The following is a 26,924-nucleotide window of genomic DNA, read 5'->3' on the forward strand; positions in this document are numbered from 1 at the left end:
CAAACGGTACACACGCGCGCACACACAGCGAGATGAGTCACAGAGAGTGATGGCAGAGGAACCAGAGCCTTATGACGGCCCAGACATCCACAGGCCTCATTATAAGCTCTGATGGACAGGCAGCGTGGGAGGGAAGAGTGGCGCCCAGGGCCAACGGATGACTGTCAGATCGCTTCCCATTCTTTCGTTCATCTTTCGCTTTTTCCCGCTCGGATTAGTGACTGTCCTTCCGACCAAAGCATCCGGGCTGACACTGGATTAAATTCCTCGCTTCCCCCTTTTCCGGTGTTATTCCCATTAGCTTCACCAGTGACCTCTTTTTGGGATCTCTCCTTGATGTTCAAGAGGTGGCAGGTTACTTGTGCCCTTTCCAATTCCACTCCCTTTCTCTACAAATGAAATGAACATTTACTGGCAACACCATTTGTATGTGGTTGTCGTGGTGGTGGTGGGGGGGGCGCAGCAGCCATTCTATTTAGATCTGCAGCTCCTCTATCTCCACCTCTCCTCCAACCAATGAAACTGAGAGACGGTGGCTTAACTGGCTCAATCTAATCAAATACAAGTTGATTGTTAGCGATTGAGTGGTGTTTCCGAGAGAGTTTGGAGGATAAAATGTAAGAAGCAAGGGGGATATGTAGAGGCTCTTGAAGGAGAAAACAGACCAGAGACTGCTTCCCTGTGGCTTTCAGCTACATTGATTGATCAATCCCTCATCCCCTGGCTGCTCTGTGAATGAATCTGACTTGTGGGAATGCCCTGTGTAGCCACACATGTCTGGAATGAAAGCCCCTGTGTTGATAGTGATAGATGGACGTGCTTCTGAAGAACACTCTCAGACATAGGGGCATACACCCAGGGGGCCAATTCACACTTGTCAGCCATGCAAAAACGTTCAAATCGACGAGGGAACGCAGTACTGACACCAAACGGTTACATGGGAATTTTCAAAGAGGGTAAGTTGCAGACCCCCTATTTTCTACACGAATATGTCAAACAAATCTGCTACGTCCCATTATGATCATAATTCTTAATTTTATATTTTTCAAACGTGTCAAAAGTAAGCATATGGTTTATCAGAACCATCAAAAAGTGAAGTCAAAAGGAGTCCAAAGGTGCAGTACAAGTGTAAGCATATGAACATTATCCTACAGGATGAGCGTGCTTTCAAAACTATAGTCAATTCTCTGCCTTAAGCGGAGGGCTTTTCAGCAGGAAGCAGGAAGCTGTCCTATATGACCTATTGGAAACACTGACAGGACTCATTGTTGCAGATGCTGGAAATCACATAGTGGTCATTTCGTTTTTTCCCTAGCACTACACAGCTGATTCAAATAATCAAAGCTTGGTTATTTTAATCAGCTGTGTAGTGCTCCGGCAAAAAACAAAATGTGCACCCAGGGGGGGCCCAGGACCTCAGGGCCCTGATTGATGTCACACTTTTACCCCCAGCTAATATACCTGACTCCAATAATCAACAAATCATGATCTTCTGTTAAGAATGCCATTTTTTTTAAATCAGCTGTGTTTGCTAGGGATGTGGAAAAAGTTTGACACCCCTCCACCCCCGTAGACTGGAGTTGCCCATCCCTGCTTTAGAGTCAACAACAGCCTAACCTCTGACCCAGCTCACCTTCTAAACAAACCCCTGTGGGGAGCAACATAGCACCCTTCAACAACATGTTCAGTGACACTTTCTCTGTTTGGCTTTTTGTCTATTCGATAAACATTAAGAAGCTGTATCGGATAACATCTTTCCCTCCTTTTCCTCTCATACAGTACCGCGACACAATGACACTCATCATGCACAGACAGACAGACAGGCAGACAGCACACGAATGCACACGAATGCACACTCTCACACGCACACACAACCTCTCCCTATCTCTATGACTGTAATGTGCAGTACGTCAACTAATGACTTGCATACTCACCACACATTGCACCAGGGGGGTAACCAATATGCTCCTTCTTTTTTGCTATTCCAGTATCCTCTCCATGTCTCCACCGTCTTGCCAAGCTCCTTCTCCACCCCCTCCCTTTCCCACGGCACACTTCTTTCTTCCTGGTCCAGCTCTCTCGCTGTTGGAAAATAGTTCAAATGTCCTGCTGCAGCACAGATTCGTTTGCAGTTAGTCTCTGTTTCCCTGAAGCAGTCCCTTTGAAACTCTGACACTTTTAAGTATGGCTTTGGCTTCTCAAGTAGAATAAATCCTTAACTTGACTTTGTATATGGTTCAACTGTTTTCAGTCCTCCAGAAGGAAGAGTCCCACCTGATCTTTTCCTCAGGTGTCAAGAGCCTCTTTCGTTTGTTTTGTTTCCACTTTGCAGGTAATGGAACATTGATGTATGCTTTTCCAACATGCCTGTCGTTATCAATATTTAATAAGAACTCTTGCCGTTTGAGCTTGATTCCCACTGTCCTTGTCATGAGGCTGTGGACAATGCTTTTCCTCCGCTTCATATAGTCGAAGTCTCATCTTCTGTCCCAGAGGTCTGTCTGGTCAGTGTCAGTTCTGCATCAAAGTCTTAACATAACATAATCTGATCCTTTGCACTTGTTGTGGACCTGTAGACAGTCTTCCCGACCCCAAAATGACATATTATTCAATTTTATCTTTCTATTTCTCCAAATAAGATCTGCTGCTGGTTGGAGCTGTGTTCAAGTAAGAGGCGTCTTCCATATAGCGGCAAAAAGGGCTGGGAATGTAGCCATAACAGAAATCAAGCCAATGGGACTGGATGAGAGGATTGTGAGATAAAAAAAAAGAGATCCCCAAAGAAGCTGCTGAACTGACAGCAGAGGAGATAGGAGAGGAGGAGAGGGAGGAGGTTGCAGAGAAACGTATGTGGGGGTGGGATGGAGGGGAGGGGACAGGTGGGTCAAGTTGCGTGTCTAGCGGTCCTCTGTCACACCTATGGATTTCCACTGAAGACAAATAAAGTCGTGAGTAACAGCCACAGAATCCCAGATAGGTCTTATATCGCTCGCTCTCTCTCTGAGGCGGTCAAACTTACTCCATATGCTCGTCCATCCATCATTCTCTCTTACACTCCCTCTCTTCTTCGGTCCTCCTCTTGACTTCTCTTTGTGTCACCTGGTTGGCTGTCAGATACCCAGCTTCTCCTCTCACAGGGACGAATTATGATTTAAAACCTGGTGGTTAACCTGTAGTGGAATCCCTTTTTGTTGCTTGTCCACATTTTCATGATCCTCCTCAAGTCTGAAGGAGGATCCATCACTCTCGGGTTTACAGGTTTGCACCTTTTCACAATTCCACTGTCTCTCTCTCTTTCTCTCTGTTTCGCTTACTCCACATGCGTCTCTGTGTATCGCTGAGCAGCTCTGTCCCCCCTCCTTTTTCCCTCTTTCTCTCTCTTCCCCTCCACTTCGAAGCTCCTAGAACAGCTACTAACTGACAGCATCCAAAATCCATTCATAATCCTGCTTTATAAATTACCCATGTTCCTGGTTATGCACACACTAACACACAGAAAGATACCAGAACACACTCTGGGGAAACATAAATAATGGAGTGCTAGGTTACAGTAGTAGTATGGTTATATATAGAAGACAACAAATTTCACTAAATATATATGACCCAAAACAACAATTTCAGCACTTCTCACAAGTCTGTTACCACAGAACTAGTCTACGGCTCAAGAAGAAGCATCGGTGCTGCCATAATAACAGTCCTCATTTCTGGCATAGCACCAGCATGAGCTGCTGTATTCTCTACAGTCCTCCAGTAGCACCGGTGCCAATGTGCCTGGGACTGTGGCCCACTGGCCTCCAGCTCCATACCCACTACCCAACGCCACCATCTGGGCACTGACAGCCAGCACACAGCCTGACAGAGAGGGAAGCACACTCGCTGGAAAAAAGGAAGAGGCATTTACAGTCCTGCCTCTGTCTCTGTTTATGTTTGGCCGGGTTTGTGGTGTTGGTGCCATTAGGTTGTTGAAATACATTGAATGGAACAGACCTTACACTGCAAGGTTCTCACGTTCTTTGCTACATGTTCTGTAGAGGTACAGCTAGTACACATACAGACACAAACAGGCACACACACATGCACACCCATGCACACACCCATGCACACCCACGCACACACCCATGCACACACACACACACAACCATGCAAACACACACCCATGCACACATACACCCATGCACACACACGCATGCACACACCCATGCACACACACGCATGCACACACCCATGCACACACAAACCATGCACACACACACACACGCAAGAAAAGGGCAAACATACATTATCGCATTATCAGGGATTTATATTACATGAATGAATTCTTTGTCGCAAGGTGTGATGAATGAAAATTATTTCCTGTAGCTTAAGCTTTATTGCCAAAAAACTTTTCAATCAACACGGTAGGTGGTGAAACTTCCTTTATTTTATTTTTTAAATGTTCTCCGCCAACTGGAGCAAAGCCATCAAATAATTAACTGGAACCATGGTAATGGCGAGGAGGAGAATAACCCTTCATGTAGGCTGAATGGGCACATTGGCTCTCGATTAGCAGAACAGGGGATAGAAGACACACTGTGAAATAGAAGGGCTACAGTAATTAGAAAGTGTGTGGGCACTGGAAAGAAAGTAAGGGAGTGGGAGGTGGTTGGGGAGGGGGGCAGTCAGAAGGAAGGCAGTCAGTCCCTTTCTAATGTATTACTCCTTTATTTTGAGGAAGGATTAAACTCCATCTCTTTTTACCCCAAGAAAATACTGATAAGAACACACACAGACACACACACACACACACACACACACACTCTCTACTCACCTCTTCCTCCCGTTGCCGGATATCCTTGGGTCTGACATACCATAATCAAACAGAATTTGGTTGCTAAGCAACTGCCTCTGTTGAGACACCTGCTGCATCACAGCCAGGCTGCTGATAACAAGTCAGATAAGCAAAAAGAAAGGGAGGACTGGGTAGGGATGGGCTGTTATAAAGCATTCAGCGTGTTATACTTTAGAAGATATTTAGGAGCGGACTCTGGAGAAGTTACATAATATACTGTATGTAGGCTGTCATGACAGTAATGTCAAGTTATGTCATATTGACGCGGACCCTACGGATGTAGGCTATCATGATGGAACATTCAAATGAGATCGTCGTGTTGTCCCAGGTTCTCTTATCTCTCAAACAACGTGAGAACATGTATCATTCTCCTGAAGCAACACGGTCTGAATCATGCACTCTGTGGTGCCTCTGAAGGCAGAGAGACAGAGAGGCGCTCACATGTCCCCCCCCCCCCCCCATGAGAGACTCTGTGGGGATGTGACTGAAAAGGAAGTGCAGATGATAAAATATTGACTCAGTCAGTACTACAGGGACCTCTCTTCACCAGTGTTCTACAGGAGGCTTAGCGAAGCAGCTCAAAGTCCTTCATTCGCAGCCTGGTCAGGCAGGCTGATTGAGGACAGAGGGATGGAGAGATGATGCAGATATAGGGATCTAAATGTGACAGCAGGACTGATTTGTGTTCTGAATAATGTAATTACTGATAACCTAGCTAGCAAAAAAAACAAGAGTCTGTGCCAATTTCTGGAAAGGCAAAGGAAAAATATCACACCCATTAAAGGGGTTTTTAATGGTTGTGATATTTTCACACTGTGAAGTCGAACTAACGGTATGACATTGTGAAAATTATGATAATGCCCTATTTGTATAAGAGCTGTTAAAAAAATAAAATGTGAAAGCCTGTTCAGGTGGGATGGAACTTTTGGCCCGCATACTGACGTCACAATGGGATCTGATTATAATAGGCCAATGACTGTTCATCTGGATAAGCGGGTGGTCTCTAGACCAGCCAATCAGGGGTGTGCATGTAAATATCTTCAAATGTGTTTCCTAACACCCACACGGTCAGACTGAGCATTTGAAGGGCCAAAGGAGGCTCAAGGAAAAAAATTACAATAAAATTACAAAGACTGCATGGGGCTTTAAGTTTGTGTAATTGAAATGGCTATCAGACGGACCTATGATCGTATGGCTCTGCTCCTTGAAGTGTCCCCCCTACAGTCATACCTTGGTAGAAGCCCCTGAAGCTTCTGATCTGGAAAGAGACAGAGAGGCCCGAGAACCTGCAGCGAGTGGAAATTGGGAGATAGATACCCCAAACAACAGAAATACCTTATTTACATAAGTATTCAGATCCTTTGCTTTGAGACTCGAAATTGAGCTCAGGTGCATCCTGTTTCCATTGATCATCCTTGAGATGTTTCTACAGCTTGATTGGAGTCCACATGTGGTAAATTCAATTGATTGGACATGATTTGGAAAGGCACACACCTGTCTATATAAGGTCCCATAGTTGACAGTGCATGTCGGAGCCAAAACCAAGCCAGGAGGTCGAAGGAATTGTCCGTAGAGCGCCGAGACAGGATTGTGTCAAGGTACAGATCTGGGGAAGGGTACCAAATAACTTCTGCAGAATTGAAGGTCCCCAAGGACACAGTGGCCTCCATCATTCTTAAATGGAAGAAGTTTGGAACCACCAAGACTCTTCTGTAACGTCCGTCTGAAGGAGTAGACCAAGGCGCAGCGTGGGTTGGGTTCATCATATTTTTATTAACGTGAACCAGCAAAACAATAAACAAAACACAACAAACAGTATTGCAGGCTACTCACAGCTATGCAAAATCAACTTCCCACAAATGACAGGTGGAAAAAGGGCTACCTAAGTATGGCTCCCAATCAGCGACAACGAAGTACAGCTGTCCCTGATTGAGAGCCATACCAGGCCAAAACACAGAAATACAAAAACTAGATCGGGAACATAGAATGAACATAGAAATATAAAATATAGAACATATATCAAAACCCCAAACACACAAAACAAACACCCCCCTGCCACGCCCTGACTAAACTACAATAACAAATAACCCCTTTTACTGGTCAGGACGTGACAGTACCCCCCCCCCCCCCCCCCCCCCCCCAAAGGTGCAGACCCCGAATGCACCTGAAACAAAAACTCACAAAAAAATAACCCCAAACTAAAGGGAGGGAAGGGAGGGTGGCCACCGTCAACGACGGTTCTTGTGCTACACCCCCCCTTCCCAATCCTCCCCCCTACGAAGGTGGCTCAGGAGCGGGACGCAGACCCCGCTCCACCACTGGCTCACCCTACTTTGGTGGTGCCTCTAGAGCGGGGTCCCTCGCAGCCGACGCCGGACTGGCGGGCGACTCTGGCTGCGCCGGACAGGCGGGCGGCTCTGGCTGCACCGGACAGGCAGGCGGCTCTGGCTGCACCGGACTGGCAGGCGGCTCTGGCGGCTCCGGACTGGCGGGCGGCTCTGGTGGCTCCGGACTGGCGGGCGGCTCTGGCGGCTCCGGACTGGTGGGACTTGCAGTAGGCCTGGCTCTGGGAGCAGGCACAGGATAGACCGGGTCTCGAAGACGTACTGGAGGTCTGGAGCGCACAGCCTGCACAACCCGTCCTGGCTGGGTTGTAACAGTAGCCCTGCATGGGCGGAGTGCTGGCACAGGGCGAACTGGGCTGTGCAGAGGACTGATGGCTGCCGTGCGTAGAGCAGGCGCAGGGTAGCCTGGGCCTAGGAGACGCACTGGTGGCCAGATGTGCTGCGCAGGCATACTCCTACCTGGCTGGATGCCCACTCTAGCACGGCACTTGCGGGGGGCTGGGATGTAGCACACCGGGCTATGAGCGTGCACTGGAGACACCGTGCGTTCTACCGCATAACACGGTGCCTGACCAGTACCACGCCGCTTCCGGTAAGCACGGGGAGTTGGCTCAGGTCTAACGCCTGACTCCGCCAATCTCCCCGTGTGCCCCTCCCAAAAGTTTTTGGGGGCTGCCTCTCAGCCTCCACTTGCCGTGCCAGCCGATCCTCCCAGAAACGCTGTTCTGCCTTCGCTGCCCCAATCTCCTCCAGCGGGCGACGGTATTCTCTCGCTTGTCTCCAGGGCCTGTGCGTCCAGAATCTCTTCCCAAGTCCATGACTCTAGATAGCTCCTCTCCTGGTTCTGCTCCCTTCTACGCTGCTTGGTCCGTTGGTGGTGGGAAGTTCTGTAACGTCCGTCTGAAGGAGTAGAGCAAGGCGCAGCGTGGGTTGGGTTCATCATATTTTTATTAACGTGAACCAGCAAAACAATAAACAAAACACAACGAACGAACAGTATTGCAGGCTACTCACAGCTATGCAAAATCAACTTCCCACAAAAGACAGGTGGAAAAAGGGCTACCTAAGTATGGCTCCCGATCAGCGACAACGAAGTACAGCTGTCCCTGATTGAGAGCCATACCAGGCCAAAACACAGAAATACAAAAACTAGATAGGGAACATAGAATGAACATAGAAATATAAAAAATATAGAACATACATCAAAACCCCAAACACACAAAACAAACACCCCCCTGCCACGCCCTGACCAAACTACACTAACAAATATCCCCTTTTACTGGTCAGGACGTGACATCTTCCTAGAGTGAGCAATCGGGGGAGAAGGGCCTTGGTTAGGGAGGTGACCAAGAACCTGATGGTCACTCTGACAGAGCTCCAGAGTTCCTCTGTGGAGATGGGAGAACCTTCCACAAAGACAAACATCTCTGCAGCACTCCACCAATCAGGCCTTTATTGTAGAGTGGCCAGACGGAAGCCACTCCTCAGTAAAAGGCACATGACAGCCCACTTGGAGTTTTCCAAAAGGCCATGTGAAACAAGATTCTATGGTCTGATGAAACCAAGTTTGAACTATTTGGCCTGAATTCCAAGCTTCACGTTTGGATGAAACCTGGCACCATCCCTACAGTGAAGCATGGTTGTGGCAGCATCGTACAGAGAGCAAAGTACAGAGAGATCCTTGAAGAAAACCTGCTCCAGAGTGCTCAGGACCTCAGACAGGGGCGAAGGTACACTTTCCAACAGGACAACGACCCTAAGCACAGAGCCAAGACAACGCTGGAGTGGCTTCGGGACAAGTCTCTGAATGTTCTTGAGTGGCCCAGCCAGAGCACCGACTTGAACCTGATCAAACATATCTGGAGAGACCTGAAAATAGCTGTGCAGCGACGCTCCCCATCCAACCTGACAGTGTTTGAGACGATCTGCAGAGAAGAATGGGACAAACTCCCCAAATACAGATGTGCCAAGCTTGTAGCGTCATACCCAAGAAGACTCGAGGTTGTAATCGCTGCCAAAAGTGCTTCAACAAAGTACTGAGTAAAGGGTCTGAATACTTATGTTTTTACTTTGTTATCATAGGGTATTTTGTGTAGATTGATGAGGGAGAAAAGCAATTTAATCAATTTTAGAATAAGGCTGTAACGTAACAAAATGTGGAACAAGTCAAGGGGTCTGAATACTTTCCGAATGCAATGTATCATATTAATGTTAGAGGTAGCAAGACCTCAAAGTAGCACACCTTCCACAGAATTCGACAGTACAGTAGTGCAAATTCCCAAGAGGCACTTTTGTTCAATTTTGATCACTTCTATTCCAAGCTGTGGGCGTAGCTCAAGTTCCAGCATAAATTACATCAATAAGATAATGTTATATGAAAAGCCAGAGTAGAAAAAAACTTCCTTGGGTTAGTTTGGCTCGAGGCTACCACCCACAACCCAACACACACACGCACCATGACCTGTATGTACACAACCATATGATGTATGCGATCAGACACTACATGCCGCATACACAATCTCAAACTCACTCATTCACAATTACCATCTGCATCATTACCCCTACCAAGCCTGTTGCACACTGAAACTCTCCTCGAGCAAAATGCTGCTCAGTTCTCCCAGCTTGCGACTACAAACATTCCTGTTTCAACGGGAAGAGAAAGGAAAGAAAGGCTAAACTAAGTAAGGCACTCACGTGGAACAGAACACAGAGAATAAAGATGCCTCTGTGCATACTAATAGCGGAGTGGGTGTGTGTACACTGTAGAGACTCACGGAACTCCATGCTACGTACATTTGCTTGCGGTTCAACTCACTCCCTCCCTCTTTACCATAGTTCATACAGCTAGCAGGATCTGGAGTCGTAGAGATCGCATTGGTCCAAGATGGCCAATAAAATATATCGTTGTTGCAGGGGCCTTCTTCAGTCATGGGAGAAGTGAAACGTAATGTGAATGTAATTGACTTAATGGTATGATTGCACAAAGAAATGTCAACGTGCCACTGAAATGCTAGTACTGATGCCTATCCTATCATACGGCCCATTGGCCTCCATCTTATCAATCAGATCAAAGGCCTGCTTTGCTCCACTGATTGTTAGCCATGGAAAGATGGAGCCTGCAGCGATATATAAGTTACATTCAGTAGGATATCGCAGGGTAATTCCCTATTTCCACCACTGTCTTCATTAGTACATTTCCACGGCACAAGGGAATGTGGAGCCATACAGGCAGAGCACATGGCAGGCCGGGAATCTCCCAGGCATAAAACAGCCCTGACAAAGATAATGAAGCTAGATTTGATTGCTCAGGTTAATATCGAGAGATGGGGGAAGGGGTGTTTGGGTGATGATGATTATAGTTGGAGTCTAAGCTAATCAGAGTTACGTTAGAGGTTTGATAATGGCCTCCTCGAGTTTCTTTTTTATGAAGAAGGAGGGAGGTCTGCGCCCGTGCATTGATTATAGAGGTCTCAATCAAATCACGGTGAGGTACAGTTAACCACTACCTCTTATCGCCACGGTGATTGAGTCAATGCACGGGGCGCGCTTCTTCACTAAACTGGATCTCAGGAGTGCGTACAATCTGTTGCGTATCCGAGAGGGAGACGAGTGGAAGACAGCGTTTAGTACCAACTCAGGGCATTCTGAGTACCTCGTCATGCCGTACAGGTTGATGAATGCTCCATCAGTCTTCCAATCCTTTGTAGATGACATTTTCAGGGAACTGCACGGGCAGGGTGTAGTGGTGTATATCGATGACATTCTGATATATTCCTCTACACGCGCCGAGCATGTGTCCTTGGTGCGCAAGGTACTTGGACGACTGTTGGAGCATGACCTGTACGTCAAGGCTGAGAAATGCCTGTTCTTTCAGCAGTCCGTCTCCTTCCTAGGGTATCGCATTTCCACATCAGGGGTGGAGATGGAGAGTGACCGCATAGCAGCCATGCGTAACTGGCCGACTCCCACCACGGTAAAGGAGGTGCAGCGATTTTTAGGGTTTGCCAATTACTACTGGAGATTTATCCGGGGTTTCGGCCAGATGGCTGCTCCCATTACCTCACTGCTGAAGGGGGGGTCCTGTACGTCTGCAGTGGTCGGTTGAGGTGGACAGGGCTTTTGGGCAGCTGAGAGCTCTGTTTACCTCGGCTCCCGTGCTGGCCCATCCGGATCCCTCTTTGGCGTTAACAGTGGAGGTGGACGCGTCAGAGGCTGGGATCGGAGCCGTGCTCTCTCAGCACCGAAGCTCCGCCCCTGTGCTTTCTTCTCGAAGAAGCTCAGCCCGGCGGAGTGGAACTATGATGTGGGGGACCGGGAGTTGTTGGCTGTGGTTAAGGCTTTGAAGGCGTGGAGACATTGGCTTGAGGGGGCTAAACACCCTTTCTCCATCTGGACTGACCACCGCAACCTGGAGTACATCCGGGCAGCTAGGAGACTGAATCCTCATCAGGCAAGGTGGGCCATGTTCTTTACCCGTTTTGTGTTTACCCTGTTCTACAGACCGTGGTTCCCAGAATGTTAAGGCAGACGCACTGTGTTGGCTGTATGACACAGAGGAGCGGGCCATGGATCAGACTCCCATTCTCCCGGCCTCCTGCCTGGTAGCGCCGGTCGTGTGGGAGCTGGACGCGGACATTGAGCGGGCGTTGTGTAGTGAACCCGCTCCATTCCAGTGTCCCGTCGGACTTCAGTACGTTCCGTCTGCTGTGCGTGACCAGTTGATCTATTGGGCACACACATCACCCCCCTCTGGTCATCCGGGGATCGGTTGGATGGTGTGCTGTCTGTCTGGGAAGTACTGGTGGCCCACCTTGGCTCGGGACGTGAGGGTTTATGTTTCCTCCTGCTCGGTGTGCACACAATGTAAGGCTCCTAGACACCTGCCCAGAGGTAAGCTACATCCCTTACCCGTTCGACAACGGCCTTGGTCACACCTGTTGGTTGATTTTCTAATGGATCTTCCTCCCTCACAGGGGAACACCACGAACTTGGTCGTTGTGAATCGTTTCTCTAAGTCCTGTCGTCTCCTCCCTACGGCCCTACAAACTGCGGAGGCCCTGTTTACACACGTCTTCCGGGACTACGGGGTGCCTGAGAATATAGTGTCTGATCGGGGTCCCCAGTTCACTTTGAGAGTCTGGAGGGCATTCATGGAACGTTTGGGGGTCTCGATCAGCCTTACCTCGAGTTTCCACCCAGAGAGTAATGGGCAGGTGGAGAAAGTGAACCAGGGCAGGTTTCTGCGGTCCGATTGCCAGGACCGGCCGGGAGAGTGGGCGGCGTTCGGGCCCTGGGCAGAGATGGCGCAGAACTCGCTCCGCCAATCCTCCACTAACCTCTCCCCCCTTCAGTGTGTATTGGGGTACCAGCCGGTTCTGGCACCGTAGCATCGGAGTCAGACCGAGGCTCCTGCAGTGGACGAGTGGTTCAGATGCGCGGAGGAGACCTGGGAAGCCGCCCATGGTCACCTCCAGCAGGCCGCGCTGCGCCAAAAAACCAGCACGGACCGTCACCGCAGTGAGGCCCCAGTGTTTGCACCAGGGGACAGGGTCTGGCTCTCGACCCGAAACCTGGCCCTCGGCCTGCCCTGCCAAAAGCTGGGCCCGCGGTTTGTGGGGCCATTCAAAGTCCTGAGGAGACTGAACGAGGTATGTTACAGGTTACAGCTTCCCCCCGATTACCATATTAACCCCTCGTTCCATGTGTCTCTCCTCAGGCCGGTGGTGGCTGGTCCGCTCCAGGAGTCTGAGGTACGGGAAGTTCTGCCGCCCCCTGGGCCCCGGCGTACTCCGTCCGTTCCATCCTGGATTCAAGGCGTCGGGTGGGGGGCCTTCAGTACCTCGTGGAGTAGGATGGGTACGGTCCGGAGGAGAGGTGCTGGGTTCCGGTGGCTGATGTATTAGACCCTGAACTATTGCGTGAGTTCCATCGCCCTGCGCCTCGCCCTCCAGGTCGTCCCCGAGGCCGGTGTTGACGCACTGCTGGAGCTGCGTGTCGGGGGGGGGGGGGTACTGTTGACGTCACTGGCTTTCTAGCCATCGCCGCTCCATTTTTCATGTATCCATTTGTTTTATCTTGTTCCCTGCACACCTGGTTTTCATTCACCAATCAATTCATATGTATTTATTCCTCTGTTCCCCATCATGTCTTTGTGTAGGATTGTTTGTGTTACGTGTATTTTGATATTGTTATGAGCATTACTTTTTGTCTATGTTCCATGTTTTGGGCACATTTATTGTTATTTTGTGCTGTCATTTTGACCGGAATAAAAAGTGCCCCTGTTCACTACACTCTGCTCTCCTGCACCTGACTTTGCCTCCGATACACACTCCTAACAACAATTACCTTATACACACAAGTGTAAAGGAATGAATAAGAATATGTACATCTCTTGTATCCAATAGTTCATCCCGACTGTATGTAATAAAACCTAAGATTATCTGGGGTAACAATGTAAGAAATAACACATAAAAAAAACAAAATACTGCATAGTTTCCTAGGAACGCGAAGCGAGGCGGCCATCTCTGTCGGCGCCTAACCTGGGAAAAAATTGGCCCAATGTCGTCTGGGTTAGGATTTGGCCGGGGTAGGCCGTCATTGTAAATAAGAATTAGTTCTTAACTGACTTTCCTAGTTATTAAATAAAGGTTAACAAAAATAAAAAAATAAAAAAATAAGTTGGCTGGATGTCCTTTGGGTGGTGGACCGTTCTTAATACACACGGGAAACTGTTGAATGTGAAAAACCCAGCAGCATTGCAGTTCTTGACACACTCAAACCGGTGCGCCTGACCTCTATTACCATACCCCGTTCAATGGCACTTAAATCTTTTGTCTTGCCCATTCAACCTCCGAATGGCACACATACACAAGCCATGTCTCAATTGTCTCAAGGCATAAAAATCATTCTTTAATCTGTCTCCTCCCCTTCCTCTATACTGATTGAATTGGATTTAACAAATGACATCAAGAAGGGATCATAGCTTTCAGCTGGATTCACCTGGTCATTCTGTCATGGAAAGAGCAGGTGTTCCTAATGTTTTATACACTCAGTGTATTTGGACTTTTCTACAATACCTAAAATGTTTGCTCACACTTTAAGCCAGTGTCGAAGCATCTGAACAAGACCTAGAGGGAAACTATGAGAGGCCCTGTGATTGAGGGCTGGGTTGAGACGGTCTCTGACTGCTCCGCAACGCGAATGTCCCCGTGCCGAATAGTATCATGGGCATTTATCCTATATTCAATTATCGCCCTGCAAGATGTATTTATCATTGTCATTTCTCTGGTACCTAGGCGTTAATTTACATCCCAGTTTCACGTTAAAGAAAAAATCGACTCAAAAATGAATTAGTCCACTGTTCATACAGTCCCAAAATGTTTTGCATGTCAGCAATCAAGTTTTCAAGATGTAGATTTTTCGAAAAGCAAAGTGTCACTTGCCACATCATCATGATGCAAAATGCAATATATCGACTCCGCCAAAAACATACATTAGGCTAAAACAAAGACAGTTGATTCATTCACTTTACATGTCACTCATCTTATTACTCAAGTATCTCAGATTACTGTCTCACTTGTCATTACTGGTGAAACAGAACCTTTATCAAGCATGAAAAATTCTAGTCAGAAACTGTCCTTTGCCACAATTACTTTGCATATCTGTACCATTGCTGCCATCTAGTGGCTTTTGAAAACCCTTCACCTCTGCACATTTGCAAATTGTTGTCCAATTTAAAGTTCTATAGCACCAAGTCAATGGGGGAAGACATGCTTCTGCATCGGAGGGTTTTTCAATACATTTTTGATACAACCTATCTGTCTCAGTCTGAGCAAAGATTGAGCTGTTATAATCATGAACTTTCATAGTTTATATGTAGATCTGTCAAACTATATGCAGATCTGTCAAATCTTACCTAAAACAACACTTGGTTTCCTTAACTTCTCATTAACTCTTCCTTTTCCAGGAGCTATATGGCATCCTTGGAATCAATGGAACAGCGCTTTTGGTGGTGGTGTTTGTGTATGTTTACATTCCAGTGCACCATGCATCATGATAGAAAACTGCTGCCCTTAATTGCATAGATGGATTATTTATCCACACGCAAAGTACACGCACAGGGAGAGGATAGCTCACTTCAATAGCTTATCACTGACATGTATCACCCCTCATACTGGGCAGAGGTTATGCATTCTAATGTATAATCACTGCAAGGCATGATAGCCTACATGTTGCAAATCATAAAGGTCCACTGAGAAAGAAAACATATGATGGGGTGACAGGTAGCATAGTGGTTAAGAGTATTGGAGCAGAAACCATAAGGTTGCTGGTTTGAATCGCTGAGCTGACTTGGTGAAAAATCTGTTGATGTGCCCTTGAGCAAGGTACTTAATGATTACATACCGTTTTACCTACTTCATACATATATACAGTACTGTATTCTAGTCAAGGCTCATCTTATGTACTTCTATATACACATTTATCTATTAATTTACTGTCCATGATGTATATACACACCATCACAAATATATATGTTTATGTTCCAGACACTGTGTGTATTGTTAGGTTTTACTTCATTTTTGGAGCCAGAAACACGAGCATTTCGCTGCACCTGCGATAACATCTGCAAAATATGTGTATGCTACCAATAACACTTTATTTGATTTAACCCTAATTGTTCCTGTAAGTCGCTCTGGATAAGAGCGTCTGCTAAATGACTAAAATGAATAAATCAATTGCTTATTGAATTTTGTTGAAACTATTTGAGTGTGCTGTTGCAAATTGTATTATTGTTGAAGGTCCTCGAGGATGCTGGTAGCCTAGACACAGGCAGACTCTGCTGCAGGCTGTGGTGGTCACCCCTCTATTTCCATGTCTATGCGCTGGTCCTACACATATCTGATTGGCTGTGCTGTTCTTATATTTTAGAACTCCTATCCCATTGGCTCAACATTTTTAAGGCGAACTTTAAACCGACTTTACCATTTTCTAATGGGGTAGACTGCGAATAATGCAAGAACTAATAGTGGAGTCTGAAGAGTCGAGTTTATTTTCTATTTGAAAAGGAAATTATCTAGCCTATTAATTGCATTTGCAAAAATAGGCAAAACTAAGACGTGCTCAAATTGTATATGATTGTTTTGGCTCACCTATTGCATAAAATGTTTTATATTTATTACTTTCTAAATTGTAATTTTCTTTTATCAATTTCCTGGTAATTCCGTTGCTCTTGGATTATTAATAGGGTCGATTTGTAACGCAGAAGATACCTCTAAAGATGTCAAGCAGGAGATATGCTAACTTTTTCGTTCTTGGGGTGACATTTCTTGTATTTCTTACATTTTCGAAATCTTCTGGGACACTAGTGAGGCGTTCAGCCCACAAAGGGCACGAGATGCAGCGGCTGCAGAGGCGAACGGCGGGCAGGTACCACCACGCGACCGTGAATGGTCAAGTTTATCACACTCAGTGGAGAATGACGACGACTTCAAAACCCAAATTAAAACAGAAACAGTACCATTTTAATGGAAAGAAGTACTGGAAATACACAACTAATGTGACACTTCAGTTAAATGGGTGAGTAGCCAGTGATAAATGTAGCTTACAACTCCGGAGCCCGACAGTCAAAAAGCAGGTGTTTTACAATAGCCGACATTACGTAGCCTATAGTATAGAGAATCAGCCCATGGTTCAGTGTCCTTTGTCATTTGATAGTTTAATTAACATTTTGATTAAGTACACATTTGGGTGTTTTATTATTTTGTCAATTATTGTTCTCTGGAAAGTCAGGCTACTAGAAAAGAATGACTTGTGCTTTGACGTACATTTCTTTCTGATGGGTAGCCTACTTCAAGGTATCTGTTTCAATTATCCATCAAAATGGTAGACCACGATCCAATGTCATTCCATCCTAAAAATGTACACAGGTCTGTATGTTTGCACAAGTCCCTCTTGGAATGTGAGAAATTCTTCTATTTGATATAAGAGTTATCGATGTAAGTTATATGTGACTTTACTGCACCTTTGATTAAAGTGCATGACAACAAGTGATACATGGACCCAAAGTCAAATCACACAGGACTGGGAAATGGCACTTCATGCACAGCAAAGTTCATGGAGTTTGCCACTTTCTGAACTATGGCCAGATTAGACACCCAACACATCATCCGGTGAAGTATTCCCCTGACCTGCAGAGGAAATGTTGATCCTTAAAGCTAGGGTAGGAATTTTGATTATCCCATTGCATTGGTACATTACAGTACTTCTAGTCATACCATGAGCGTAAAACCGTATACAAGCCCTCTAAGCAATTAATAGGATTAATCATTACTTCCCCTTTTCCAGACTGCCTTATTTGGATTATTTGAATGCCTCAACTCATATGTTTTCATTCAGTGAAAAAACATTTCACTAATTGAGATAAACTAGTACACAACTAATTTACAACTAATTTATCACCAACAGGCCATTTCTCTTTGGGGGCCATGACAGTCCCAATCTGCTCTATTTAGCCCCAATGCACAGAAGGATCCTGGCTAAATGTCCAAAATAAACATTGTCGTGGTTCTACTCGGGTGGTGGGGGGCCTCTGGGGTGGCGGTTCAGCAGTTCAACCCGGGCTTAGGTGAGTGACTGACCTTTCCCGGAAACTGGCATCGCTTCAAAGCCTCTTTTATGAGGATCTTTAGCACCCCATGTCATTTAAGAGGGTAAAATATATTATTGATCTTCTCATGGGGGTGAAGTGGAGGGAAATGGGAACAAATCCCTGAACTCTGCTAGAACAAGAGCATGAATTGACTTGGCGGAGCTGCAGTGAGCCTATAGAGTGTGACTGTGTAACTAAGGCTCTCTTTGTGTGAGCCTTTTTATACACAGCCACAGAGCTCCTCTGAAACATTGCAGTATTATGTGCTTGTACTGTACGGCAGGCTATAGGCGCTAACGCAACACATGCCGCAATGCAGAAGCTCTTGGAGTCTCTCGTGTTCCAGGACATTAGTCCTGTTCCAGAGCAGAGAGACCCTAGAACTAAAGAATCAGCATTCAGTCTGAGCCTTTTAGAATAAGTCCTCGAAGATGAGAGGATAGAAAGCCCAAGTCTAAGAGTCAGGCACTTCAGAATCGGTGCTCAGTCACCAGAAGAAAAGGTTGGAGACAGAAAGATGGATAGCCTATGGCATTGGATGAGAGCAGTGTGAGTATGCAGGCTCTTAATGGGGTGGCTCCTCCACCCAGACAACAGGTCCCACTTAGTTCTGTAAACACAGGGGCTGGGGATTATTCTACTGTATTAGAGCAGTGTCAGAACCGCATTAAGACTCGACTAGAGACAAAGAAACGTCCAGTAATTTTCCATTCCACAACCACCGTAGCTGACAACTCCCTATTTGGGGTGAAAGCAACCCCTCCACCTTGTCTCAGTGGTTTCTGCATTCAGCTGTCAGATCGGGAGGGAGGGAGGAGGAGGCGCTGACCGCACCGAATGAACGGCACTCATCCCATCGCCAGCTGACCCCTTCCCCTGTGCCTAGTCATATAGGACCTCCGTCATGTGACCCATGCCCTCTCTGTTGAATGAGACCATGTGCAAATGTTGACACATCAACTAGCTGGTATCTAAAACCCGTCTTCATAGTTGGAAGAATTCGGGTGGTTTTCAGTTCTCAAGACCTGCACTGAAGGGAACTGTCAGTCAGAGAGAACAATGCTATGCCTGTCACAGTCCTGTTTAGGTTTGGGTTTGGTTAGGAAGTTTGCACATCTTTTGTTGAGATCGATTGGATGTTGCTGGTCAATTTAAAAATCCTTTACAAAATATCTTCATGATTGTGTCCAAACTGAAAGATCCGCAATTTAGCGTTGATAAAGTTGTAATTCCAGCGCATCAATGGTCTGACAGTCTGTTTTGGCAGTGACATCTTCTGAATTAGCCTCCAACTTGGCCTGGGGTCAAAGGTCATTCCCAGTCTCCAGACAGGCTCACCTTCCTCTGGGTGAGTTCACTGCTGGGTTTGAATAGGGGCCCTGCCTCTGCTACTTTGCAGACCCCCAGTCAGACCCTTTTGGAAGACTATTTGCAAACACACAATAAAGCCAGAAAACTGTAACTAATTAGCAAATCCCACAAAGGAGGTATAAGGGGAGCTTGGTGGCGCGGGTCACGCTGAGCTGTCACTTTGAAGAGAGCGTCGTCACCGTGGCTTGTGTTGGCGTGCTAATTGCCTCCTCCCAGAAGCCCCCTGGATAAACAGGCGGGTGCCCCAGAAAAGAGACTCTGCAGAGGACCCTTAATCCGGTTTTGTTTACCCAATCTGTGGAGCAGAGGGGGCAAGCGGCTGGCCCAGAGACAGACAGATATGGCCAGACCAGTGTGGGAACACTATCTGTCATGCATTGTGCACAGGACGGACAGAGGCCCTTCTCACCCAGGGCAACCACACCATGGCCCCTCATTCATATTCATAGCTCCCTTTTAAACAAACTGAATCTATTACGTCCAAAGGCAAGTGTAAAGACAAGGAGGTATTAACTGTTTCACACTGAAGCAACAGTACATTTCTGGGGGCCCCAAGTAGTTTTTTTATGAATATCCAGGAAGTTGTGAAAATAGGACCGTGTTTAGATCCTTTTGTGATCAAATTAAGTGATTTATTTTGTATTCATGACCTTGAACTGTGTTATAAAGCAGTAGTGTCTGGGATTTTTGTGTGTGGGGTTCCTGTCTTTAAGCTTAACCTTAATTTATGACAGCCTAAACTATGTACTGTGATAACTGCTGCCAGGGGCGGACTTGCCATTGGCATTTCGAGCAAATGCCGGATGGGCTGGTCTATTTTTAGCTTTGTGGGCCTGTCTAACTTGGATTATTTTTTTGCGCAAAATGATCGTTATCTGGCTAATAATGTTGGCCTCAAGGAACAAATGGGCTGTTGTGCCGGCCTCGAGGGAAAAAATTGTCCGGTGTGTTAGAAATGCCAGGGCCGTTGACTGCTGCAGTGTTCTGATCCTATAAACTCTGATATCTTTAATATGTTGTCTGTCTGTCTGTCTGTCTCCCTTGCTCTCTGCAGGACTAACGTATGTGGAAACAGGTGCTGCCACGGATGGACCGTTTCACCCAAGACTCAGAAATGCACCAAACGTAAGTTTCTCATGTCCACTGACCTTTCTCCTAGCATAGCAGGACTGTCAGCCCTTCCATAATGTGTAATGTTGTTCCACATTGTTGGGGAAATATTATATAAAGATCTCGTCATACCGTATCGTGGAATATCATGCATAAATCTTTTTGTTGTTGTTGTAAGGAGCCGCCTTATGGATGGCTGTCTTTATATCACCACGACAACCAGAGTTGTCTTGCCCATAGGGGACACAGGAGCACGTGCCCCTTCAGATTTGTCCTGTTAACAAAATATATATAATAACTCTGTAATACTACTAACCACCAACAATTTTATGAAGTTGGGTTAAGCTAGCCCAGATAGGTTCCCAACCTCATAACTAGCTACCAAGAAGCCATTTCAGGCTATCAATCAAGTTAGAATAGCTAGCTTGTCTATAACTATCTTAGCTGGCATGCCTGCTGGCAAGGTTGGTAGACTTTAGAAAAGCGAGCAATAACTAAATGTTCTGAATAGGACTGCCATTCCTTTTGTTATTTTACCCAGATTTTAGCAGAGAAGTATACTAGTTTCTTTAAAAAATAACCACCAGTCAGGAGGATACAGACAGCTCGAGAGGTATGCTTAGATATGCAGAAAAATACATATTTGTTTTTGCATAGAATTAAACGTAATGATTATGGCTCTCGATTGCGGGAAAAAGCTGTTTCAGGCCTAGCCCCCCTCCGGACCACCCCCCCAGCCATCTTCACGTACTTTATGCCCCTTCAGATTTTTGGAGTACATGACACCCCTGATGACAAAAGTCTCTATCATGGTACTTGTGATTGATCTATTCCTAGTACTGTACTGTATATAGATGGCAAGCTGTCAATAGTTGGTTCAATAAGGAGCGAGCGAGCATCAATCAGGCTCTATAGGACAATGGAATGTTCTCTCCACCCAGCTGGAAGTTGTAATGTCACATCCAACATCAGCAGAACCCAGTCCAACCTGTGTTTCCTCCCATTTCACTCAGTCAGACATCTGGAGCATGTATGATTTCATTGTATCATCATTTTCTGATTATGATGGCGGTGTGGATGGCAAATGTGAATTCCGGTCAAGACCTACACAGTTTACAGATATACTATCTTAATTTGACCTTTTTAAACCTCGACTACACTACAATTTGCCTTTCCTGCTGCACAGGAAAATTCTCTGCAACAACAGATTGATTAATTACGATAGGACACATTCAGACTTGCAGTGTGTAGCAAAAAGCGTCCGGTATCGATATGTTTCGATATGTTATGAAAGTGAATGTCATGTGTTGATAGTGTTGAGTACCTCTGACTTTTTTTCATTAATTGGTCTTTTGACCAATCAGATAAGCTCTGAAAAAGACATGATGTGAAAAGACCAATTAGTGGGAAAAAGTGATTCTAGATCAGCAGTGTAACTCTGAGGCACTTTATGAATACGGGCCCTACTTTGTCTACACACCGTGCTGTACACGGAGAAGAGGTCAGGAGCTTTGAAGAAAGGAAGAGCTCCTATTCATGTCTGTCTCCAACACATCTCTGTGGTGTAATCATTATAGTCCACACCTGCATAAACCTTGTTTACAGGGATTGAACACCTTTACTTGATCCAACCCCTTGACCCAGAGGATTTAAAGGGCCAGTGTCATGTCAAAACAACCTGGCTCAGCATTCCTAGCATGGCCCTGCACATTGTCAGGAAGCACAAACTCACTGCGAATCTCACACTGTCACACACATTCATGCATGCACGCACAGAGGCGCACACGCACACGCAGGCATGCGCACACACAAATATACACCCATACTTCCTTTCCCCCTCTAAGGTTTATTGATCAAATATAAAAGCCACACTGAGAAGGAAACTCTGAAGTGGAAGCAGATTTAGGCCTAGATTCAATCAGATCAAGCGTTAAGCGGCGATAGCCAACACCCACATAGCTGATGTTTTGGTGTTGTCGGCGGTGGAACTGCGTTGGAGCTGTCGAATCGGTGAGCAGCTGCTCTTCTGATCTTTGTCATTAAACCACACCTGTCCCACTCGTGTTAGAAGTTCAGAATGAGAAAGTGTAGGCTATATCGAAATATGAAAATCATTAAACAAAATAATTAGGATTTCTTTAATCCTAATCGAGGTGTAGATTACATCTCACATTCCAGTGTTCACATTTGTAAGCAGTGCTGCATGGGATTTCTTTTAGTTTTTTAAAATTGCTAACATGTATTGGTCAAAACTGAAGTCACATTGTCAAAACTCTTCACATAGTCAGCGAAACAGAAGTGTATGTGAACCAAACTGTGAATCATTGCTTTCACACAAAATGCATTCAATGACCACATTCTCCGAAATCCATGAACTCTGTTCTCATTCATACTCCACCACCTGCAAAACTATATATTTGCAGCACATGCTTTCAAATGCTGATTGTTTGCAAAACTGTTAGAAACACATTCAAAACAGAATGATGGCAAATGTCGTGCATTTCTGCAGTAACCAGATTGAAACATATAGAACATTTCAGCAGAATATTTAATCATTCCAAACACAGCTGATTGCAATTTGAAATTTAAATTTTTTTGTCCAGTTACCAAACAGACAAAAGAGGACGGCTTCGGAATGATTTAGTTTGGAAACATGGATCAAGGAAGACCGGTTGGTGGGGAAAGAAGAATGGCAGGGTTGGATTAGATATTCCAGAAGATACTTTCCAAGATGCATCGCCAGAGAAGACATAAGATGTGATGTTGATGAGAACTTGTGGCTAAATGGAGGAGAAAGGGAGAACTAGAACCCTCACAGTACTCTACAGTATGAGTGATTATACTATACATGTTGATGAGAACTAGAACCCTCACAGTACTCTACAGTATGAGTGATTATACTATACATGTTGATGAGAACTAGAACCCTCACAGTACTGTACAGTATGAGTGATTATACTATACATGTTGATGAGAACTAGAACCCTCACAGTACTCTACAGTATGAGTGATTATACTATACATGTTGATGAGAACTAGAACCCTCACAGTACTCTACAGTATGAGTGATTATACTATACATGTTGATGAGAACTAGAACCATCACAGTACTCTACAGTATGAGTGATTATACTATACATGTTGATGAGAACTAGAACCCTCACAGTACTCTACAGTATGAGTGATTATACTATACATGTTGATGAGAACTAGAACCCTCACAGTACTCTACAGTATGAGTGATTATACTATACATGTTGATGAGAACTAGAACCCTCACAGTACTCTACAGTATGAGTGATTATACTATACATGTTGATGAGAACTAGAACCCTCACAGTACTCTACAGTATGAGTGATTATACTATACATGTTGATGAGAACTAGAACCCTCACAGTACTCTACAGTATGAGTGATTATACTATACATGGTGATGAGAACTAGAACCCTCACAGTACTCTACAGTATGAGTGATTATACTATACATGTTGATGAGAACTAGAACCCTCACAGTACTCTACAGTATGAGTGATTATACTATACATGTTGATGAGAACTAGAACCTTCACAGTACTCTACAGTATGAGTGATTATACTATACATGTTGATGAGAACTAGAACCCTCACAGTACTCTACAGTATGAGTGATTATACTATACATGTTGATGAGAACTAGAACCCTCACAGTACTCTACAGTGTGAGTGATTATACTATACATGTTGATGAGAACTAGAACCCTCACAGTACTCTACAGTATGAGTGATTATACTATACATGTTGATGAGAACTAGAACCCTCACAGTACTCTACAGTGTGAGTGATTATACTATACATGTTGATGAGAACTAGAACCCTCACAGTACTCTACAGTATGAGTGATTATACTATACATGTTGATGAGAACTAGAACCCTCACAGTACTCTACAGTATGAGTGATTATACTATACATGTTGATGAGAACTAGAACCCTCACAGTACTCTACAGTATGAGTGATTATACTATACATGTTGTTGATGGTTTTTGTTGTTGTAGTTATTATTGCAGCCCTGGAATTTCAGGAATTTGTTTTTTGTTTCAACTTTTTATTTTCCATAAGTAAATTACTACATGCAACGATATAGAAAAAATAAAGGCTATTGAAGCAAATTGCTGCATTTTTTTTATTCATTCTTGTTACATATTTTAGTACAGTCAATAAAGTGAAAAGGTGTTATTCTTATTCTATAATGAAATACTGATTCATGTGAAAAATCATTCAGAGAAAAGTTCATCATTTATGTAATGGTCCCTGTTGTTAGTGTTTTTTAGGTCAATGTGTGATGAGTGACAATGTACGCTTTCTGAGTGAGAATTGTTGCCAGTGTTATGGTCGAACGAGCTTATTCTGAGACATGTATGAAGTGTTTTGGTGGTCTGAGTGAGTTTTGGAGGTGAGATTAACTGTTTGGCCAAGATGCATGTTGTTAATGCAGACTGTGTGAAGAGTTTTGAAAAAGTGTCTTCAGTATTGACCGATGCTTGTCAGCAATTGAAAAAAAACTGTAATGCGACTCAGTGCAGCCAATGACAATGTCCGCATTATGTATAATGCCGCTCGTGCATTTGGCAGCCCTTAAGCAGTTCCACGTCCAGCACCACCAAAACAGCCGCTATGCGGATGTCGGCTAAAGCCAATCTGATTGAATAGAGCCCTTCGTTAGATTCAGTCCACTGTGCACTTTGAGTCTAACTTCTGTTTGGTCACATTGTGCTAGCCTTCGTGTGAAAAAGCCATGGATAAAAAGGGTTTCCGTGCACAACCCGTGAAACAATGTCAGTAAACGGTGCCAATCGCTGTTGATATTCATGGAGGCAGCCAGGAGATTTGTGGTAAGCTGCTGGGTTTGGGATATGCTGTTGTTGTCTGTGGCCAATGGGCCATTACTGGAGCCCTCCAGGGGGTTCGGCCCGGGCACAATGACGCCCAGCCAGGGATGATGGGAGAAACCAAGAGCCTGGGACCGGGGGTGGAGGCCTGCATCGTGTATGCATGAATACCCGCTCCCTGTATCCAGGAACATGGCTCTCTCCCTCCTCTCCTCTTTTCATTCCTTAGTTCATTTCAGTGGAGTGAAACCTTGACCGTTCCACCATTGGCTGTTTTTCTTGTTAAGTTACAATGCACATTAAGCTGTTTGTCCTACTGAGGTTTTATTGAGATTGTAAAATGTGCAGCACAAAGTGGTCGAAGCAGTTGTCCTCTTACGGTTGAGTTTCTGCTCTAGCATCTTAGCCCTCTCAACCACAGTCCACTGTTCTGGTTTTATGAACCTTCTCCTCCTCTCTCTCCCCCTACTTGAAGCGAGATGCCTTCCACGTTGCCACAACGGAGCCGTGTGCAGGCAGCCCAACATCTGTGAATGCCGAACGGGCTTCTACGGGGCCCGCTGTGAGTTTGCAAGCGTGACCTACGGCCTCGTTGGCCTACCCTGGGCCTTCCTGCGCTCCACCAGCCCCATGGTCAGCACCACCACCACCCTCTCAACAACCACCGTCATCCCCACCACCACCCCAGTGCCCATTGAGACCACAGCTGCATGGAGGACAGAGGGGACACCAGTCAGCACTGTGCGCTGGAAACCTCTTACGTGAGTTTTTGACTTCTGTTTACTGTGCACTACCTTGATTTACTGCATCACCAGCTTGTGCCATTTAGTCCCTTCTCTACTCCTCCATTTCCTCCTCCTCTTCCTCCTCTCAGTTTGCTGGCTTTGATGTGCTAGTCTCCAGTCAGAGGCCTGGGTTAGCCCAGCATGTGGGCCACAGGTGCAGAGTCAGAGTGTCTGTAGTGCTTAGTTTGGTCCAGCTGATGCAGTGCAGGTGTTGGGATCAGGGCACCTTGCCAAATGGTAGATAGGGTTGGCTCAGTGCCAGCCTAGGGGTAAAGATAGAGTACAGTATAAAATATAAGTTGACAAAAAGATGAAGACATTGTTTTGTGCTCTAGACCAGATCATATTTTATTTAACATCAATATTTAATTTGACAGCTAACTGAACCTTTAGTAAACAATTTTTTAAAAAATCATCCAGTGATGACAATATTTTGCGGCCTCAACTTATAGAGGTAACCCTTAAGTTTGTGGAATGTGAAAGAAAGCTTCTATTAAAATTGACTGTGGAGTGAAGTTACCCAGGATAGTCAGCAGGTGGAACTGTTCTCCAAATAAAATCTACTGTAATTAATAGTGGAACTAATACTGCAAACGGAGCCAGTGTGTGTGTGTATTTGCGTGCGTTTTTGTTCATAGTGAAGAGATGTGGTTTTTACAAGGGGTCCTAGGATTTTATTTTCAAAACCATTAATTATGCAGACAATGGTCAGAGTGTGTCATGTAAAGAGACCAAACAGCCCTTGAAGTCATGCAAGAGGATTGCCTGTGAAAAGAATACATATTTATGCTCTGAAATAAAAAAGAAAGCTTTTAGTCTCCGTAAGTCTTTTGCCAAAATGTGAACATTGTTGGTGGGTGACTGCTGTTGGAAACTTTAATGTTCATCATTCATATAATAGTTCAGGGGTTGTTCACCTTTTTCAGCCTGGGACCCAAATAAGACATTCTGTTTTCCTGGGACCATG

General features: G+C 45.3%; 1 protein-coding gene across 3 annotated transcripts in view; it reads left to right on the forward strand.

Annotated features, from left to right (window-relative positions):
* The first annotated feature begins 16,214 nt into the window (after nt 1-16,214).
* Nucleotides 16,215-26,924, forward strand: part of LOC115163028 (latent-transforming growth factor beta-binding protein 4) — a 69,480-nt gene continuing 58,770 nt past the window's right edge. For all 3 annotated transcript variants that reach the window (XM_029714601.1, XM_029714602.1, XM_029714603.1), the window contains exons 1-3: nt 16,215-16,749; nt 20,247-20,317; nt 25,648-25,933. In XM_029714601.1, coding sequence (XP_029570461.1) covers nt 16,451-16,749; nt 20,247-20,317; nt 25,648-25,933 — 656 coding nt within the window. In that variant the 5' untranslated portion in view covers nt 16,215-16,450. The remainder of the gene's footprint in view (nt 16,750-20,246; nt 20,318-25,647; nt 25,934-26,924) is intronic.

Source organism: Salmo trutta, chromosome 26, assembly GCF_901001165.1.
Source record: "Salmo trutta chromosome 26, fSalTru1.1, whole genome shotgun sequence".
NCBI lineage: Eukaryota > Metazoa > Chordata > Actinopteri > Salmoniformes > Salmonidae > Salmo > Salmo trutta.